Source organism: Gossypium hirsutum, chromosome D13 (genome assembly GCF_007990345.1).
Source record: "Gossypium hirsutum isolate 1008001.06 chromosome D13, Gossypium_hirsutum_v2.1, whole genome shotgun sequence".
NCBI lineage: Eukaryota > Viridiplantae > Streptophyta > Magnoliopsida > Malvales > Malvaceae > Gossypium > Gossypium hirsutum.
Window position 1 is genome coordinate 26,580,117 of NC_053449.1, and position 21,033 is coordinate 26,601,149.

Consider the following 21,033-nt stretch of genomic DNA (forward strand, 5'->3'; position numbering starts at 1 on the left):
AATTTGCTTGGGGTGCCATGAATTATTCAAATCGGCCGAATATCATTGAATCTCTAAAATCATGCTTATAACCACTTGGCCGAGTTTCACATTTCAAAGCCACATATATATATTATTCAAAGTATTTAACAACACTTAAAAATCCAAAACCATAAAACTCAATTCATATAACACCAAACTCAATGCTAAATCACCCTAGGCACATTTGGCACTAGCACAAGCACACACACATTTAACTTTTCTAAAATTCAACTTTAACAAGCTTCCTATGCTTCCATGATAAAAACCGAATGCTCATCTTACCACCAACATGCATATTTAATTATCTCAAGCCTCTCTTAATCAATTTTATTCATAATAGCATGAACTCAACAATCCATTACTCATACAAAACAACATAACCGAAAACCTTACTCATTCCAAAAATTCAAATCTCAACTTGGTCACAAAAATAACTTGATATCTCACCAACACAACATCAACACCAAGCAAGAATGATGCATCCATGGCCGAGTGTCATTTCCATCACATAGTAAGATTTAGACCATGGGCTAGGTAGAACTCAAGCTAACAACTAAAACATGCATGCATCTCATGGAACATCATCAAACATACCTTAGCCTAGTTACATGCATGGCCGAACCTCTTCAATCTTTCTTCTTCCTTCCTCCTTAAAATTTTCGGCCAAGGATGAACCAAAGGATGAACACTTTTTTTTTTGTTTTTCTTTCCTTCAACTCACGGCAAGGGGGGGGGGACAATCACACATATCCTTTCTTTTTTTTTTTGTTTCTCATCCTACTAACACTAATATTTTATTGCCCATGCTCTTTATTTTATTGTTTCCTCCTATGATGCACCAACACAACATGTCTATGACATGTTTTGCCCATCACCCTTTGTCCATCCTAATGTCATGGCCGGCCACTACTAGATGGGGGGGAAAATTGACATGCAAGTCCCCCTTTTTCAACATGCACTAATAGGTCCTTATGTTTTGATCTATCACATTTCAAAAATGTCACACATAAGTCCTATTGACTAAATTCACATGAAATTTACTAAATCGAAGCTTAAAATTTTCACACATTTATTTTAGACAATAAATATCATGTTCAAATAATTTGGTTACTCGGTTTAGCGGTCCCGAAACCGCTTTCCGACTAGGGTCAAATTAGGGGTGTCACAAGGAAAGGGTTAGAAATTTATAAAATATTTAAGGATTGTGAGTGAGCCCTTGGGCGAAGTCCTAATTTAGGCAATCGTTGAGGATTGGCGGACTCTTAGATAGAGTATACACTGCCCTAGCGGATAGATGAAAATAGTGAGACCTATTTTTAAATCTTTGGTCTGATAAAAACGATGAATATATTGTTATCTTATTCTCTAATTTAACTATTTAGTTGGCCTAATGAGGACTAGTCAAGATTAGACAAAAGTTTCTGAAAATGAAAGGACATGCATTTAAGATAAGAGAGAAAACTATTAGTCGCGGGTATCAAAAGAAAGTTAATGGAGGGAAAATAAGCTTGTCCACTAAGTTTCCTTACCATGTGCACCTATATAAAGTCAACCTTAGCTTCCTAAACAAGTTCTATATTTTCTCTAGCAATTCATACTTCCTTTCAGCATTTTTCTCTACATATTTCTAGGAAAATAACAGAGCCCAAGCTTGCTTAAAGGGTTAAAGTTCACTATAATCACCCAACTTCACCATTGTGGAACCTAGTATATAACAATGAAACTCTAGTTGTTTTCATGATTGTTTACGAGACCTTAAGGTTTCATGTTTTAGCAACAAGCTAATGATTTAGGAAAGTAAACTTCTAGATTTTGGGTTTTCTGATTAACTGTTCTTGAAAGCTTGTTTAGTTCTTCTGAAAAACACGATTTGATAAGTTAAGTATTTATGTTATAGCTCAATAAACTCCTAAAAGCTCTCGAGAGAATGCCAAGGGACTTGTCGCTTAGTATCTACTGAATCTTCTGGTGAGTTCCTTCATACCTTGTGACTGTGTTGTACATAACTGTTTCAAGGTAAGTTTACTTGACTGGTTAAAGGTCTGGCTTTGCATGCTTGTGTAAGAAATAAAAAAAGGCTTTACTTCATGTCGAGTCATTTCCCACTCTACTCTGAAAAAGAAACCATATGGTCAGAACAAAAGAAGTAAATTCATGGCATTACCTTCATTGCAAAAAGCAATGAACTATCAGATCACGATACAAGAATGATGTTATGGAGTCTCTTGTAAAGAAAGTGTAATGCAAACGAGATTGGCAAAACGTATCAGAGGAAAAAGGAACGAATGTTACAATCTCTGAAACACGGACTAGGGTTTTGGTTAGCACGAAGAAGGTTGTCTGCATGAATGCATGGGCAGAGTGTACGCACCAAAGTTAGTCTTACTCTGTTAAAGTCTATGCAAGTTTGATGTTTGCCAATAGGTGAGCTACTTGAAGTTAGCCTATGTAGTATCTTTGCCAATGGGTGAGTTGTAAGTCCCACTGAGTTGGGAAGAGTCCCTCTATTTGTGTGACGTAAAGATATTTTGATGTTGCTTTGTAACTTAATAAGTTTTATGAACTTACTACGTTTATCTTCCCTTCTGAGAACCCCTGAAGAAATAAATGAACCTTTCAGAACTACGCTAGAGGATATATTTTATGTGAGGCTTATAGTGATTTTGTATTATGCTTGACAAATGAGAGTGGCATCAAGGCTTGAAATATGAGAAACAATATTTTGTAACTAAAATTATATCCGCTAAATGGCGTCCTCTCTTTAAATTTTTACAAATGAACTTTTGTGCTTTAAAGGTATTTGGGCCATTAAGTTTAAAAGTTTTATTTATTACTACTATAGCAAATACCTTTTGTTCTTTTGTAAACTTGAGATTCCACCAATTTTGTTACTGTAAGGAAAGGTTTCAAAGCTATAGCCCACCATTCCTATATGCTCTCAAGGGTCGAGGATGGGGCACTACAAATTGTCCATTACTCGTCTACAATTTTTGACTTTCCTTTCTCTCATGATGGTCCAGTGTCATCTTTAGCTATGTTCAATTATTCAATAATAAAAAAATTATTAGTTTACATTCAATTCACAACCAAATACATAGTCAAATATATTTTGCATTTTATTCAATTTAGTCTCTATATCTGAGTTGCTCGTATTTTTCAATATCTAACATTGGATTAAAATCTAATTTCACATTCTTTCATTATAGACCTTATACTTTCTATCTATAGCATAATTTCATGATAGTTTTCAATTCATTCAATTTGGTCCCTAATGTTTCAAAGTTATCTAACAAACTTAACTTAGTTTCTAATTTAGTCCCTTTTTACAATCTATGCCTATTAACTATCAATTTCCTCACATTAAGCTCAAAATCATCAATTTCTCTTTAATGAAAACTTGCTAAAAACTAAACAATTGAACAAATTAATACATGAGCTAGCTAAATCAAGCTCTGATGATCATAAATCTATAATAATTTGAAGAAATTAACTTAATTACTTATAGAATTTGGATGGCTGAATGTATGAGGAATTTGATGCTTTTTATTTTCTTTTCTCTTCAAGGGACGGTGGAAGAAGATGAAGAATGTCATCTTTCATCCCACTTAGTTGTTATATATACTATGATTATTCTTAATTAATATGAATTAAACTAATTAATTTACATTTACATTATTTAACCATTATCATTAAGGTTAACAATCATCATTTCCCGCTAACCATATGAAAACAATGATTTAATAACCATTTTAGCCTTTTAGATAATTGTTATCTAGTTTCTCAAACATTTTCTAAATTAAAACTTAATAGCGATTGAACTTTTACCACTTAGCCTTTGAGCTTTAATTAACTATTTTCTTGGTTAAATTTCTTAACCGATCTTCAATATATTTTTTAGTAACTCCATTAATATTTCATCCTTATGGACTCAGTTTACAGATATATAATTTTAAAACTGTATTTTTCGATAACACTTAAAATCAGGTCGTTACAACTCTTCCCTCCTTAAAAAATACGATCAGTCATCATAATTGGTCCATTACAATTTACTAAACTGATAAATCAATGGTTATCTTGTTAGTTGAGGTTGTAAAATATTAAAATACTAACATGGGAACAATACCACAAAATTTAATAATTTTTAATAACATATTATACAAAAAAATTTAATTTGTTGTCATTACAATAAAAATAATATAACATTTAACATATTCAAGAAAAAAATGAATTACACTAATAATAACAAATAGTAGGGGGAAACACACATACAGAATAAACTGAGTTATAGTAACAAGTATTGAAATAATTTTAAAGTATTTGAAGAGATTAAGGTTTGAATCTGTAAAGGATGGGGTAATAGGGGAAGTAGAAGGGATTTATAAGTTTTGGGAGAAGTTGGCGAACAAAATCTAAAGCCAAACCTTAACACCTATAGGCCAACTAAGGTCAAACCCGTATCAAGTGAAGTACAAGATCCTTGATGGAATCTTTGAAGTTCACTTTAACTTCAATACACATAGATGTTAAGTTCAGTATACAGTTATCACTTAATTCCTAGGGAATGTATGTCAAATTTCGTTACAAAATTATGCATGTGGATGAAATTGTTTAATATTGAAAAAAAAAAGCACACGTTTTAGAAAATAATCTGGAAAAAAAAAATAAATGTCAACATTGTATTCCTAGTGTTCCATAACAGGCCAATTGAACGAACGAACTTAAGCCACTTACGATGTGGCCACGTGTACATTCCTTTCGTCCAATTACCCGCAGCGCGAACCGGTCAGCAACGGATCTTTGTTTCTTTAGTTTTTGGCTTTCTTTTCTCTCTCTTCACGCAAAAAAGGAAAAAAAACTTTCAATACCGCCATTTCTCTTATAGTTTTTTTCCTGAATTTCTTCGTTTTAACAAATATTTAATTAATAAAAGAAAATTAGAGGGACGAAAGGACCGCTAATATTCTGTGATTTTATTGTTCATTTTTTTTCCATTTTGCATTGTTTTATCGAGAAATCGAATTGTTTTAGCTCGCTATGTCGAATCCCCATCTGCTAAATTCAAGAATTTCCTTCCATTTTCTCGTTTGGTGGATCTTGTTTGGCTGTTTTCCAGGTAATATAACTTTCCCGAGAAAAATGTACAGAAACGGGAATTCCGGACTTGTTTTCTGGTAGCCGATTGTTGTTTAGGATTCGTTTAATATATGAAATTCATGTTATTGAGCTGAAAATTCGAAATGTAAGAATCTCTCTTTTTCTTTGATTTATTTTAGGATTAATTTCATCGTTTGAGGTTACATTGGATTCAATTGAAATATTCCGCACGCATGATTGGATTTCAAAACCGACTGTTTATTTCGAATGTAAAGGAGAGAACACCACGTTGTTGCCCGATGTCACCAAAATCAACGTCGTTTATTCGTTCAAGGGACAAGAATCTTGGCAGGTTCTTAAATAATGCACCTTGATTTTCAAATTTCAAAACTATTTTCTCTTGATCGTATTATTACTAATTAGTAGAGAATTGATGTTAAAACAGAGATTTATGCCTAGTTTTAAGTTTAAAAAGGGTGTCTTCCGTTGTTCTGTTTAGAAATTTTATGCTTCTACTTATGTTTATTGGTTAGGATTTTACCATAACATACTTGAACTTAACATTGATATTTATGTATTTCTGAACGTCGATTATTAAGAAATTAGATTACTTATGCTAACGGGAAATTTTGTATCAGCATGCATAAGTAATTGACTATTTCATGAACATAATTAATGAGTCACATATACATTTTGAACCATAAATTTATTCAAGAGAATAGGCATAAGTGACCTAATTTGTCAATAATAAAAGTTTAGTGATTTAATTTGATGAAATTAAAAGTTTATGACCCATATGATAGTTTGTAGTAAAACAAGTGACCTAAAATCTAATTTCCTAATTATTCGTATCATATACTCTAAAATACCTTGTTTTTGCTAATGGAAACTCATTGGAAGTTATAATCTTTGAATTTTCTCTTTTGTACGGATGCTGGCGTAATATAGATCCTTATTATGCATTCAATCACTACATAGGAATTGATTAAATTTTAAAATTCTTTTATTAGCACAATTATTTAATTGTACCTCTAACTTTATATAAATAATAATTTTATTCTTTCTTTAATTTTTCGGTTTCTTTTAATTTTTAAATTTACATTGTATATTAAATAATCTCAAAATAAATGACTTATTAACTTTGTTTATGTGACATACACATGAATTGTCATATAAATATTATTACGTTAGCAATTAATTAATTAAAATTTAAAAAATTTAAAAGTTGATAAAAATTTTAAAAATATTTAAAAATTAAAAATGTAATATTAAAAAAATATAAAATATATATTTCATTTTTTAAAAAGTAATTAATTGCTAACATAATATATTTGTGAACTATCACGTGGATGTCACATCAACAAAATTAATAAATATTAACTTTTTAATCTATAAAATGATTTCACCAATTATGTAAATTTAATGCTTAAAAGAAATAAAATATTAAATAGTATGCGTCGTTTATTTTAATGTTTTTGGAAGCTAAATGAAATACCAAACCGTCTAGGTTGACCTTGCGAGCTTCATGCTATTTTCACCTTGGATGACTTAATGTTGGGGAAAAGTGTGATATTGCATTTTACTTCCTCTAAATCCTTTAAAATTGTCGGCTTGTTGCATATCAAATTTGCATTTATGGCAATAGTTTGTTTGAAGAGTGTGTAATGAAAGTGTAGTGTTAGTGATTTCAGCCCCTGACACAATTGGATGGCAAGAAGTGCAAGCGATGTGGATTCTACGAGAAGGACGTCATTAAAACAGATGATGTATACGCGGAGTGGGAGTTTTGTGCTACCGACTTTGAAGCTCCAGCTGGAAAATATATATTGTTTAAAGAGAATCAACTCAATGTTACTTTCCACTGTCAAGAATGCCCATCTCTTCCGGGGGGTAAGGTTTTTAATTTTTTTTTTTCATGAAATTTTTCCAACTTTATGCTTAGGTGCTATTATACCGTATTAAAGAGCTAATTCAGGGCGAGGTTAGTTAAAACCTTTGCTATTATATTGAGATTAAAGCTTGTTGGTTTGGTTTGTGCTTGCATTAGATTTCGTGATTATTTATTATAGAAGGGTAAGATTATACTATACTCATATTTGGAATTTAATTTATCTATTTTAATTTGATCTTTGCCTGCATAATGTTATTAATAAATTGATAATATCATTAATTGCTACAATTAAAACAACAAGGTGAATTTTTTTTCTTGTTATTTAATCACATAATCAAAATTATTGAAAATTTAATAAATTATGTTCAATCAATAATAAATTTAAAGATCAACCGCAACATTTAAAGTTATATAAAATAAAATGACAAATTTTAGGTCAACACTTCAATAACAATAACTAACAATTTACTTCAGTGCACGCTTGCTTTTGCAATACTGCTGTGTTTAACTCTAGAGTATGTATTTAAAAATTGGTATTTACTGTGTGTTTGTAGCTTCCAATGCAACCCCAGAAAAGCGTAACATTGAGGATGAGGACGATGACGATGACGATGGGAAAGGATTACGTATTCTTATTGTTTTAGTGATTACTGCGGTTGTTTCAACTGTAACAATAATTGGACTGGTGATGGCAAATAAACACTGGCAAAAAAAGAAGCGTCAACAGGATCAAGCTCGGTTCTTGAAGCTATTCGAAGAAGGAGATGATATCGAGGATGAACTAGGCCTTGGTACTGTAATATGAATGAAATAACCTTGTTACCTCCTGTATAGTAAGTTGACCTTACATAAATTTTGCTTCTTGTGGGAGGAAAAAAGAAATCGGCACTTGTTTTGTGCAAATTTTGATATACATTTGAACAACTCTGTAATACTAAAGTGGCTACAGATATGTGTATAGGTGAGCTTTGTGGCCTTATTGGCAAATCTATTAGTTAAAATAGTATCTAGGTTCCAAGTCTTGTAATGAAGAAGATGCTTTTTGCTTTTAAGTAGCACTTCAATGGAATTACCATTCATCAGTAGCTGAGTATCATCTTGCATACTGTTTAACATATTATTTTTTTCGTTAATATTGTCTAAATTATTGCAATTATGGATACATCATACGAGCTAGGAGCTATCTGGGTTGTTTTCACCTTGGTTATGGAGGATGAAGGTGCTGAAATGATTTTTGCTTACTTGCATGAGTCTCTGGTGTTTCATCTAGTTCATCACTTCATATTGCTGTATTTCGTTTAGTTCCCGAAGCAAACAAGGGAAGTACCCGAAGATGCCATCGCAAAGTCCCACTTCATCGGTGCAGTGGCCATTTGTAGTTCTCGGTCCCTCTCCATAGTTGCAGTAAGAATCTTCTTCAACTTCTTCACAATATAGATGGTAAGACCAAGGATTAAAATCATAATCAGGTTGACTAAATTCATCCTCATGATTATACCTGCTAGAACTTTGATACTGTTCTTCTCTTTGGCTGCAGTCTTCTCTGTTAACCATGGGGTCATTGCATCTATCGTCATCCCTGCAGTACCCGCTACCGGAGAACAGATAGTCTCCCCAGTAGCTACCACCACAGAAAGAGTCAGATTCCGGTAACCAATACCGGGAATCGTATTCCAATTGTCTCTCCGTCTCTTCCGGATAGTGAGGATGGGGAACAGGATAAGGATGGAACATATCCAACAATGAACCTGGTTCATCGTAACAGTTATAGAACCAAGAAATATAATTATCAATGAGTAGTGTTTCCTCCATTACTGTTACTACAAGTAAAGCTCTAAGGACTTGCTGCCCCTGGGTTATAACAAAAAGGGAGTGGCAAAAATTCCTAAATGATGGTTAACATTGGAGGGAGATTCTCCCATGGTGAACCTTCATTGAATGGAATCTGTTTTTAGAGGAAAAGATAGGCGGCTTTTACTGGAAGCTGAGGACCGGTGGGCGTTAGAGCATCTAATCCAAAACTTCTCTATCACCAAAATGTACTCACTTGCTAGTAAAGCGTCTTTCCTATATTCTCACCACGTTACACTCATTAGCTACATTACCCCCAGCCTTTATTTTTATAAAATATTGGTTTATTATGTATTTTTTATCCGTAAAATTATGGGTTTCATATCGTTATACTCCGATTCAGTTTTCCGTTTAAAAGAATTTTTTGTATGTATTGTTTTATGGGTTGATATGTATTTTCATACCAATAAAACATTGCTATGAATCATACATGTGTATAGCTTTAATCTTTTAGACATAAAACTAGAAATGTTTCGCTGCAGGTCTCTTTAAATATTGTGTGATAATGTGATAATAAATTGATGTGACAACTCAAGAAAAAATAATATAAATCCTTTAAATATGAATGTCTATAACTTATCTAAAACACTTTTTATCATAGAAATTCTCTTAAACGTTAATTTTCTGTTGTCACCAAAAGGGATGGTAAGCAAATATAGATCATGTTGATGACTTATCACTAGTGAAGAATAATTAATCTGTTGATAAATTAATTTTATTTAATATCTATTGTAATGATAGTTACAATGAAAAACATATAATGTAAAAATAAAAGTAGAAAAAATTGATTTTTAGTAATGCAGTTCAGACACAACAGTTTTACGTCTATAAAGTCTCAATTAGTGAATGATTTTATCCAATAATTGTCCGGATCACGTATTAAGTCCAATCTACCCTTACATAATAAAGAAATAATTACAACCCCAATACCAATCTTATTTATCATGAATCACTCATCCAAATATCTCACAATACAATCAACTCCAACTAATATCTAAAAAAGGTGATCCAAAATAATTACATGAACACAACAAAGCTGTCAACAAAGATACTCATAAAACTTCTCTATAAGTGAAGCAACAAGCAGACTATTTATAAGCTAATACAAAAGTCCATCCAACAGAATTTTGATAAGCTTTAAATCTTATTTAAAAACTAAAATTATATCATTAATTATCCTGAGCATTTATCAAATAAAAGTTTTTATAAATTACTTTTCTAACAGCTCCAAAAGCTTCTAAAGAGATAATAAGATATTCATACTTATCAAATTACCTCAAGCAACTCGATTGAGGCTTAGGGAGTTTTTAAAATCTTAGTTGAACCATTCTTTATGATTTGTCAATTATGTCACACGTACGTGGATCGAACTTATTACAAATGAACCCTATTCATGATCCATTTTGATAGCCCAAGTAAAGAAACAATTTCATCAGGACATGAACCGACCAACAATAAATTTCCAAACAATTAGAAATAATTCTAATATGTTTTCAAAATAAAAAGGGATTTTGCATCAACATTTTAAGAACAAAGATCACCACACCATCAATTCCTTTCTTAGTGTGAAAGTGGCAAGATCAGATAAAGGAATTGTTCTATACCAAAGAATATACGGTTTAAAACTTATCTTAGAAATAGGTTTAACAGGAGCTAAACCAAATGCCACTAAATTAGACTAACATATATAACTATTATAAACCACATACCAATGATGAAAAGATAGATTAACAATGAAATGTCGAAAACATGATAATATAATAACCACAAAACAAATAGTTTAGAGTGGGAGGATCATGCTATTCCGAGATGAAGCTGACGACAATAGCATCGGTGTTGCCACCGTTTTAGTGGAAAGAAGCAAAGAGATTTGGCAGTAGCATAAGTTGCGTGAGACTTGTTCAAGGCTGCCATTTCAGACTTTGATTTTTAAGTTTAGGTATACTTTTCTTTTAACCGGAACCCAACTTGAACTGCCTAGCCAAATCATTGTGGTGTTTGGCTGTGTTATGGGTAAGTTGAAGTACGGTGGTGGTTACAGGTGAAGAGCCCGGTTGTATGTACACGGTAATACAGGGTCTCGAGCGATGGGATTAAAGATGATAGTGTGGTGATGCTTATTGTTAAATGGTGAAGATGAAGACTTGATGATGGAGGTTAAGAGTTATGGAAGGTGAATGGCTCTTATTGGAGAACAGGTACAGAATTTTACTTAAACAAAGTCTAATAAAATAATAATATTTAATAGAAAAATACAATATTTCACTACATGTGGAATACACGGTACAACAACACTATGGGATACTGGGTTAGCGCCCCTCAGGATGAGCTTTTGAACCTGTCTCGCATATTGGGTACAATTATCTTTGCGTTCTAAACTTTTATCCAACACTTACAGTTTATTGAACTAAATAATTATTTGTTCATTTCCCAAACTATTATTTACTTTACTAGTTAATTAAATTTATCAAATTAAATAATTTTCTCAATTCTAATTCTAATATAATAATGGGTACCTTACCATATTAATATTTTATGAGGAAATATATTTGATTTCCTCATTAAATAATTCTCACTACAAACTTCAATTATTTAGTTGCATTAAATTAAATAATAATTCCAAAAAACTAATTTAATTTCCAAGTCAGTTTTTGTATTTAGCAAGAAAATAAATTCACTGCAATTAGGTATACAAGTATTTTATTTCTCTTCATCATCATCTTTACCCATTCCGTAGCATCATTTTACATGCAATTCGTATTGGGTTATATCGAGCTACCATAGCGAGAAAGTTAGCCCTCCTACCATATATTATATTATATCAAATAGTTTTCATGTATGCATTAAGGTGGGGTGGGGTAATCGATTTATTTGATGTTAATAATTTGGTTTCGGTTTTGAAATTCAAATCCGTCAAAATCAAATTAACCAAATTTACACCTATTAAATATAAAATATTTAAACCCAAACTCAAACCTAATACCAACCAATCCCAAACCCTAATTTAAACATTATTCAAAACCCAACCTAAATAAAAATAAATCCATTCAAGCTGGACATGAGTAAAGCTTATGACAGTTAAATGGGGTTTTATTCAAGCAATAATGGTTCATATGGGACTTGAAAGACAATGGATTGATTTGATTATGAAGTGAGATATTCGTGGGCTGGATTATTCGAATATCTCGTACGCTGTGAGTATTAAAGGGAGAATAGGGGAGGTTTTTTGTCCTTCTAGAGAACTCCGACAAGCAGATCCTTTGAGTCCTTTCTTTTTTTTAATTTATAGCGAGGGGCTCTAATGCGACTTCCTCAAAAGAACAAGCTTCTCAAAAAGGATCTAAGGCGGGTAGACGGGGGTCCAGTGATTTCGCATCTGCTTTTTATAGATTATTGTATTCTGTTTGGCGAGACTACTGTGAGTGGACTCAAATCTTAAAAGAGGTCTCACAGGAATACGTGGGGTGGTCAATCCAGTGTGTTAATTTTGAAAAATCTTCTATTTTTTTTTTATAGTTCGAATACTTCTAAAGATGATAAAGAAATGATATCTAGAAGATTGGGTGTGAGATATTCGAATAATCCAGAGAAACATTTAGGCCCTCCTAGCACGGTGGGAAGAAATAAGAAAGCTTTGTTTCAGATTTTGAAGGACAAAATGAAGAAAAAGATTGATGGGTGGAGTATTCGTTTTCTCTCTGAAGGGGGAAAAGAGATTTTTATAAAGTCAGTTCTACAAGCTATGACAACTTAGTCTATAGCATGCTTTCTGCTCCCTAAATCTCTATGCAGTGGATAGTATAATTGCAAAATTCTAGTGGCAAAAGGAACCTGGGCGAAGAGGAATTCACTGGTGCAAAAGGGTGAATGGGCTTTTGGAATCTAGAGGAATTCAACATTGCCCTACTGGCAAAACAAGGCTGGAGACTTATTACCAATCCAGATTCACTTTTAGCTCGCGTTTTAAAAGCCAAATATTTTCACACGTCCGATTTTCCAAATGGAAGTCGGTAACTACGCTGTCATATACCTGGAAGAGTACTTAGGCTTTGCGGGGTTTATTAATGGATGGTTTAGGCTGGAGGGTTAGTACAGGGGAGAAGATATCTCTTTTTATGCATACATGGTTACCAGGTTCCAATTATTACAGATTAAATCCTAACTCTTCCAATACTAATATGTCTGTTGCTTTGGAACTAATAGATAATATCAATAGAGTGGAATAAAGAGCTCATCAATACCTTCTCGACAGCAGATGCGGCTAGGATTTTGCAGATTCCCCTGGCAACAGAGCGACATGATGACATAGTGGTGTGGAGAGGTGAGCCTTCAGGAGAGTTCTCTGTCCGTAGCGCCTATAAACTATTACATAGAGGTAATTTTGATCCTACTTTAGATGAGTTACGGGCCACTTCTAAAAAATTATACAAAAAAACTTTGGAGCCTAAAGCTTCCTACTAAATTGAAAATTACAATATGGAGGATATCAAAGAATTTCATCCCTACTCTTGTGAACTTAAATCACAAAAGAAGAGTGTCCAACACGGGCTGCCCCAGATGCAATATAGATATCGTAACTATGGATCATGTTTCTCGAATATGTTCTGTTTCCGTAGAAGTTTGGTCTCTGTTAGGGATGCAATGGATCTTACAAAAACCAGACTTTGATAGTTTTACATGGCTTATCTAGGTTTTTGAAGAGAGCTCACTGTATCAAAGAAGGTTGTTTTGTTGCGCCCTTTTGGCCCTCTGGACGGATAGAAATAAAAGACTATATGAAGGAAAGACCCAATCAGCAAGGGAGATCTCTATATTCATATCTAGCTACATAAAAGAAATGGACGATTTAGAAGGAAGTGGACTTACAAGAAATGTTGATATAACGACCTGGGTACCCCCATCTGGCACAACCATAAAGATTAATTATGATGGGGCGTTTGACAAGCAAAGATCTCAATTGGCATCCGGAGTTGTAGCAAGGAATGGGGAGGATCGGGTCCTGATTGTAAGATCGAAACTGCATGAGAATGTTGGATCTGCTTTTGCAGCAGCGGCCCTGGCATGTTTATGTGCAATTCAAACAGGAATGGAGATGGGTTTATCAGAAACAATAATCGAAGAGGACGCGCTTTCAATAGTAAAAAAATGCAGGAATCATGTTATGGACAAATCAGAAATCGCTGCATATATACGAAATATTCACCTTATTGCGGAACATTTTCGATGGATTCACTTCAGACACATTAAGAAAGGAAGCAAATCGCTTTGCACATACCATAGCTACGGAGAGTCTAAGAAGGGAAGAACAATAATACCTGAATGGAACGGTCCCTGGCTTCACCTTGCGACAGATGGAAGAAGAATGGCTGCTAGAACTTAACTGAACAAGGGTTGGAAGTAGGTTTCATGGAGAGGAAAAGACAATGAAATGAATTAGAAATCGGGGTCTTTTCTGGTTATTGGAAACGGCAGGCTTGGGAAAGTGGAAAGCATTAATTATCACGGTTTCCAGTATGATTTGACTGGGCAAGTCTATCGATTTAGTTTTTTCAAATTAAACTTTGCTGATATTTTTTGTTTTCTTTGTTTTAGGCCTGCTTTGTTTTGTAATGTGACGTGGGTCTACTTTTTTGGGCCCAAATCTGTTTTTCTTTGTTTATTATTAATAAAGCCCAGTCAGTCTTTGCTTCAAAAAAAATAAATCTATTCTAAATTAAAAACTAATATAAATATAATAATATTAATAAAAAATAATATCAATAAAAATATTAAAATTTAATCAATAAAAATAAAATTAAAATCTAAATTCCCAAATCATAAAAAAAAATAAAACTTTAAATTTCAAATCGTTAAAATTAAACTTATTAATAATTTTATTAGTACTACATAATAAATCATGTTTAATCATTTGAGATAAGTACAACACTAGTTACTATACTATTAAATTAATATATTATGTCATGTTATACCTACAGAGCAAACCTCATGGTATACCCACAAAAGACTCAACACGTATCTCCTAACCGAGCTAGCGTTCTAGGGGATCATGCATGTCCAGCCTGCTAATTTGTGAACCTTGACCTAGCGAACCGTATGTATTGTATAGATCTACTAAGTACATGTGAGGTCTGTGTGTCACGGGTAGGGGTTTTCAGTCGGTTAACCGACCCAAAATAACATTAACCGAATTAACCGACCTTTCAAAATTTTTAATCATTAACCGAATCAAAATTTTTTCAAAAAAATTAACTGAACCAAAATTTTTTCAGTTAATTCAATCGGTTACCGAATTAACCGAAAATTATATGTTTTTTTATTTTTGGTTAAAAATTAACCGAATTAACCGAATTACTCGAATTAACCGAATTACTCGAATTACCCAAATTAACCGAATTGAATCACTACATAATTAAAAACATTACATAAGTCTTTGAATCACTACATAATTAAAAACATTACATAAGTCTTGAAATTAACACATAATTGAAATGTAAGTCTTTAATATTCTCCATTTGTATCCATTTCTTCTCTCCAAAAGATCTCCATTTGCATTAAAGCTACAAAAAAAAAAACATGTGCCTATTTATATATTATTTTTATTTTTATTTATTAAATTATTTGTTATTTTTATGATTGGGTTGGGTTGGGTAATTGGGTAATTGGGTAATTGGGTTGGGTTAGATACTTGGGTTTGGATTGGGTTTAGGTGAATAATGGGCCTATTTATATATATTATAGTTTTATTTATTAAATTTTTCGGTTGAACCGAAAAAATTTGGTTAATCGACCGATTAACTGAATTCGGTCGGTTAATCAAATTTTTCGATTTTACCCAAATTTTGCACACCCCTAGTCACGGGCCACAGTTCAAAGCCTGTGACTATTGCACAAGGTACATCCCATGGAGGTCTATCGATTAGATGGGGCTCACTTGACCCACGAGAATTGGCCTGATTCAAAGAACTGATGGAGAAGCCTATCTATTTGAAGCTTGGGTGGTCCAATGAAACAAATATGAAAAATTAGGCTACCATGGTAAAAGGGAAATTAATCATAAAAGATTAAGGGGAATAAAATTTGATAAGATTTGATTTGATTTTGTAATCTAAGAGATTATGTAAATCCCTTAATTATAGAAATGATTTGATATCATTCGTCGATGTAATTCAATCTATACCATCGGTTTTGGAGGAGCTCAACAATAAATAGAGAGCCTCCCCCTCAATTGTAAATCACCCATTATATCTATTGTATTCTTTATTTTTTAAGAGAAATAATAAATTGAAAGAAGTTACTCAAACACCTATCGTGTATTATTTTTCTATGGCTATTCTGTTCTTTTGAACATTCTTTTGGCTTGAGTTGCTTTCGTTATAATTTGGTGCCTTGGAGAAATTCTATAAGAATCCTCACTTTGCGAGTGTTAGACTGACTTAGGTGCATTTGAAAAGACGGAATCACCTAAGGCCACACAAATTGTGAGGCTAAAAGTCTAGCCCCTTGATAGTTGATATTAGAGTTAAGGTTGCGAAGGCACCGTTTGAGATGTAGAAAGAAGCTGTCAATCAGAATGAGCTAACAGAGTCCCACAGGAAGGTTAGAAAAGCAAGTCGATCGAGGGAATTGTTGTCGGCTTTAGAAGAATGAGTGGTTAATCTCGAGGAGCCCATGGGGGACGTGAGGGAGACACTTGAAGAGGTCGACGGACATACAGGCTGGTTTGATTCAATGACGGATAAGCTCAGGGACTTGGTGTTGGAGTCTCACGAGACCAATGTGAAAAAGATGTGAGGGCGCTCAAATCCACTAGGAATAAGCTGATAGAGAGGAATGATTCTCTCGAAGCCATGGTGATGCCTTTGAAAGAGGAAATAATGTCCATGATGAGGGCTTTGAGCACAATAATAGAGGAGCTCGAGGGATAACTTACCTTGTTTCGAGCAGTCGTTAGGAAATGAGTGTTGGGTACTACACTCAATTGCGAGGTAGTTGTCCTGAAGCTGAAAGAGTTTGTGGGGACAAGGTTTGCAGGAGATGTGGACAATTTCTATTAGAGAATAGAGAAATACTTCTGTGTAAAATGCATCATAGAGGATGCTATTAAGGTAAACATTGCATCTATTTATCTTATTTTGAGCTTTTATGGTGGAGGAGCAGGTCCAAAGATAGAAGATATAGTGAGATTGAGACTTGGGTGGAGTTCTAAAATTAATTAAAGGGGCAGTTTTATTGGAAATCTATCGAGGAGGAGGCTCGGTAAAAGTTGTGTAAGCTTATACAATGAGGCACAATTATGGAGTATGTGTGAGAGTTCAGGGAACTCATGCTCTAAATTTCAAATGTGAACGAATGAGGCATTTCTCTTCTTCAAGAATGGGTTGAAGCCATGGGTCAGACAAGAATTGGAACGTGGAGGAGTTTAATAACTATCAAAAGTCATGACGGTAGTGGAGTTCGTAGTCAAGCTGGGTTTAGGGATAGATGAGCTTGAGTCTTCCAAGTCTGAGGAAATAGGTGATGATGGTGGAGACAGCGAGGAAGATATTGGCAACGCAACGACAATACTAGTAATCGATAGAGGAAACCCAACAACCCAAAGAAAAAGAGGAGCAAGATAAAGTGCTTCATTTGTGATGGTTCACATATGGTTAAGAATTGTCTGAAGAGATCCGTGATTTCCAAGAATGACAAGCTGGAAGGTGAGACCAAGAGACTTGGTTCGAGTGCAAGTGGTGTCGAAGCCAAGAAAGCCAAAGTGAGTGAAAAGAAGCCAATAAAGTGCTTCTTGTGTTATGGTCCACATAGGTTGTGGAATTGTCCGAAGAAGTCTATTGTCGAAGGGGACGATGGGTCAGAAAAAATGTCTATGAAACTTGGTTCAATCGTGGGAAGAGTCAAAGCCAATAGGGTAAAGAGGAACAAGAAAGAGCTAGTGAAATGCTTCTTATGTAGTGGTCGCATGAGTTGTGGAACTGTCTAAAAGAATCAAAGTTATTCGTGGTCAAGATAAAAGCAACAAAGTTTGTTGAGTCATTGAAGAGGCTTTCACCCAAGAAAGAGTCAGTTGTGCATCGGGTTTCGGGGAAAAAGTAGTGATGCAAACATTGATACTAGGATTAATAAGGCTTAATTTTGGGAAAGCATCAAAGATTGTTGAAACATCAAATGGGCTACCACCTAAGGGAGAGGTGGGTTGTAACGCCCTAAAATTTTAATTTTGAGTATTGTGAATGTGTGGCAATAAATATTTATCTGCTTTAGTGGTTATGTATTCTGGGTGTGCTTGGGAGGTCCCAAGTTCAAGCCAGGACTTGGGAAAATTTTGGTATTTTTATGAATAAGCCCTATCTTTGGTCAGTAGGCTTTTATGTAAAAGTTGGCAAATAATTAACATAATGGGATTGCTGGTCTGGTGGATAAATGGAGTGTTGGTGTGAAGGAGGTCCTGTGTTCAAATCTTGGCGTGGGCATTATTTTTGCTCGTGTGTCTAGGAAAGTTTGAGATAGACTAAAAATCTGAGTAGTGGATTTAGTGGGGAGTTTGATGGAGAGAAATAAATGATTCGGGTGGTTATCAAATATTCTGTTCATCTTTTTCCTTTTTTACTTTCCCCAAAATCCCTTCACCTTCTTGTCGTTTTTCTCTTCATTGCTGTCAAATTTTTGCTCTCTTTCACCCTTCATCTTCTTGATTTTTCTTTCCCTACTCTGCCTCATGTCGCTCCACATTTTTCTACGATCATTCAGTAAGTTTTGTTAAGTGATTTGTCTCCGTTTGTTAAATTTCTTCTGAAGTGTTTTGTTTATGCCAATTAGGGGAGGATTCAAGGGCTCGTAATCACTAATCGGAGTCTTAGTTTGTGTGGGAATTATTGTTCATCGGTTGAAGGTAAGGTTTAGTCGCTTATGGGTTAAAACCTCGATACGAGTTCGATTTGGGATCACGTTATGTGAGATTAAATTAGTGTTATTTGTTAAATTATAGGTTTTGGAGTGCTCGGGGACTATTTTAGCATCAAACAAAACCAAGTGTGTTCCCGAAACCCAAAAAATGGGATTTGGTGAAAAGCTGAAATTGCTTGCTGTTTGGACAGCAGTAGTAGGCTAAATTTGAAAAATCACCATAAATTGTGGAAATCGAATTAAAGGATGAAAAAAATATGGAATTAAAGTTTATTGAGTCTAGTTTCTCAAAAGAAACAGTGTAAGTAATGGAATTTTAAATCGTGAGATATAATAAGTTTTGTGAGACAAGGTCAGAATGAATTCGAGTTCCCTGTTCTGGGTTTGGAAAATCATCAAAAACTAGATAAATATAATTAGAGGTTAAATTTTACATGTTTAAATTATTAATGAGTCTATTTTCAATAGAAAGAAATGATAACATCATCAAAATTTTGTACTAAGAGATAATTAATTTTTAGCAAAGAAAGGTCAAAATTGTCACATAACAGAATAGGGGTAAGATTGAAGATTTTACTGTACTTATTAGCTGAACCAAAAATTCTAAAAATTTTATGGTAAAAATGTATTTGAGTCTAGTTTCCAAAACATCAAGCAGACTTTAATTTGGAATTCTGTAGCTTAAGATATAAATAAATTAGTAATAGTGAGTCAAGTAGAAAGCTTTGAAGGAACATATAAGTAAATAGTAAAAACATATATGAATATTTAGCTAGCACGGGTTACATTAAAAATGGACCACGCAGCCAAGGCCAATTTGGGCCGAGTGGGCCACACGAGCGTGTGGGCCCACACGGGCAGACCACATGGGCGTGTGAGCCCATTTTCACTGAATTGATTGCTAAGGTTACACGGGTCGCCCAAGTCGACTGTGAACCTACTGTAGGGTCGGTAAGCATCATTTAGACCCTTAATTGTACGAACCGACTGTTTGATTTATATATGTGTTGAGCATGATGATAGTATGCTTGTAGCTTGTATACTGAACTGGTTATACGTATTGATGTCTTGAGATAGCATGTCATGACTTGTATGTTGCATTACATGGGGTTGTGTTAATTATATTTGGAGGAAATGTACTGAAAGGCTCTTAAGCTTAACATACTGGCAGCTCAGTTGCAAATTACGGTTTTTTGCCGCATTCGGTACTACCTGAAGTGTAGGGATGGGTGGGTTAATTTGATCACCACATGGAGTGTAGGGTTGGACAGAGATGGTGTGTAGAGGTTGGTTGGGTAGGACTTTGTTACTAAATACTGCATGATTGCTACTGATACTGTGATGGGCTAAGGCCTTAGTACATATTTGATACTGTACTGAGATGGGCTAAGGCCCAAACTGTTACTGATACTAAAAAAAGGCTTAGGCCCAGGACTACTTTAATTGTGCACTATGATTTGCTATTATTTATTCTTTGTGGGATTACACACTGAGTTTTCATAAACTCACCCCTTTTGTTTAAATGTGCTCAGGTAATCCCCAGATCTAGACGGATCAGTGCGGTGAAGGACTCGGCGGTGACCACGGTTTTGGACTTTCATGGTTTTTAACCCATATTTACGATAATTGGTTTTATTTCTATTCTATTTTTACTAGCTGAGTTTTTGGGTTGCAATTGAAGTTTTGGACTTTGGTTTTGGGTTTTAATTATCTTTACCTTATGGATTACAACTGCTAGTAGTAGGAAACCTTAGTTTTCAAAAGAAACAAATGTTTTTCCTAAATGCACGATTGTTTAATCTATTTTAAAAGCTTTCACAAATGAATAACGTTTTAAAACTATCGATTAAAAGAGCAACACAATTTTGGAACTAATAAGATATTAAGATAAAGAATTCAATGAAAATGGTTTTAACGTGACGACACGATTTTCAAACACCCTATCATGTGACATCGCTAGATTCGACCATAACGTCTTGGCCAGGTTTGGGGTGTTACATGGGTTGTGCATTGTACTTTCAGGAGAAAGTAGCGATGAAAACTAGACAACCGAGTCGAGTAAATGTAATAAGTGTGATAAATCTCAAACACTACGGTAGTGTTTTACATTTTGACTTACCATTGGCTTGGTAAGAACATAGAGGCCCTTTTAAAGTTCTAAAGTGGGGAAGCTAAGGGGTTGTGGACATGCTGAAGCTTAGTTGTGTAAACCAAGGAGATCTCGATCAAGGTAAGTCACAATGTGGTGAAGTAAGAGAGATGGACTCTTACGA

The 21,033-nt window shown here is 34.1% G+C and overlaps 2 protein-coding genes across 5 annotated transcripts; one reads left to right on the forward strand and one right to left on the reverse strand.

Annotated features, from left to right (window-relative positions):
• The first annotated feature begins 4,820 nt into the window (after positions 1 to 4,820).
• Positions 4,821 to 8,088, forward strand: LOC107925997 (uncharacterized). Its single transcript, XM_016856765.2, has 4 exons — positions 4,821 to 5,134; positions 5,295 to 5,467; positions 6,807 to 7,005; positions 7,561 to 8,088. The coding sequence occupies exons 1-4, from the start codon at positions 5,056 to 5,058 to the stop codon at positions 7,809 to 7,811; spliced, it is 702 nt and encodes a 233-aa protein (XP_016712254.1). The 5' UTR covers positions 4,821 to 5,055; the 3' UTR covers positions 7,812 to 8,088.
• LOC107926006 (uncharacterized) lies at positions 7,906 to 14,495 on the reverse strand. Of its 4 annotated transcripts, none has more exons than XR_005922853.1 (3): positions 13,724 to 14,495; positions 8,505 to 13,628; positions 7,906 to 8,430 (listed from the first exon to the last, which is right to left on the reverse strand). XR_005922853.1 is itself a non-coding variant. In XM_016856775.2 (3 exons), the coding sequence occupies exons 1-3, from the start codon at positions 14,133 to 14,135 to the stop codon at positions 13,540 to 13,542; spliced, it is 354 nt and encodes a 117-aa protein (XP_016712264.2). In that variant the 5' UTR covers positions 14,136 to 14,394; the 3' UTR covers positions 12,944 to 13,539. The 4 variants fall into 4 exon arrangements, 1 of the variants encoding a protein (XP_016712264.2); XR_005922854.1 differs by having other exon boundaries at positions 8,057 to 8,427; XR_005922852.1 differs by lacking the exon at positions 7,906 to 8,430 and having other exon boundaries at positions 12,944 to 13,628; positions 13,724 to 13,913; positions 14,173 to 14,403.
• Positions 14,496 to 21,033: the final 6,538 nt, after the last annotated feature.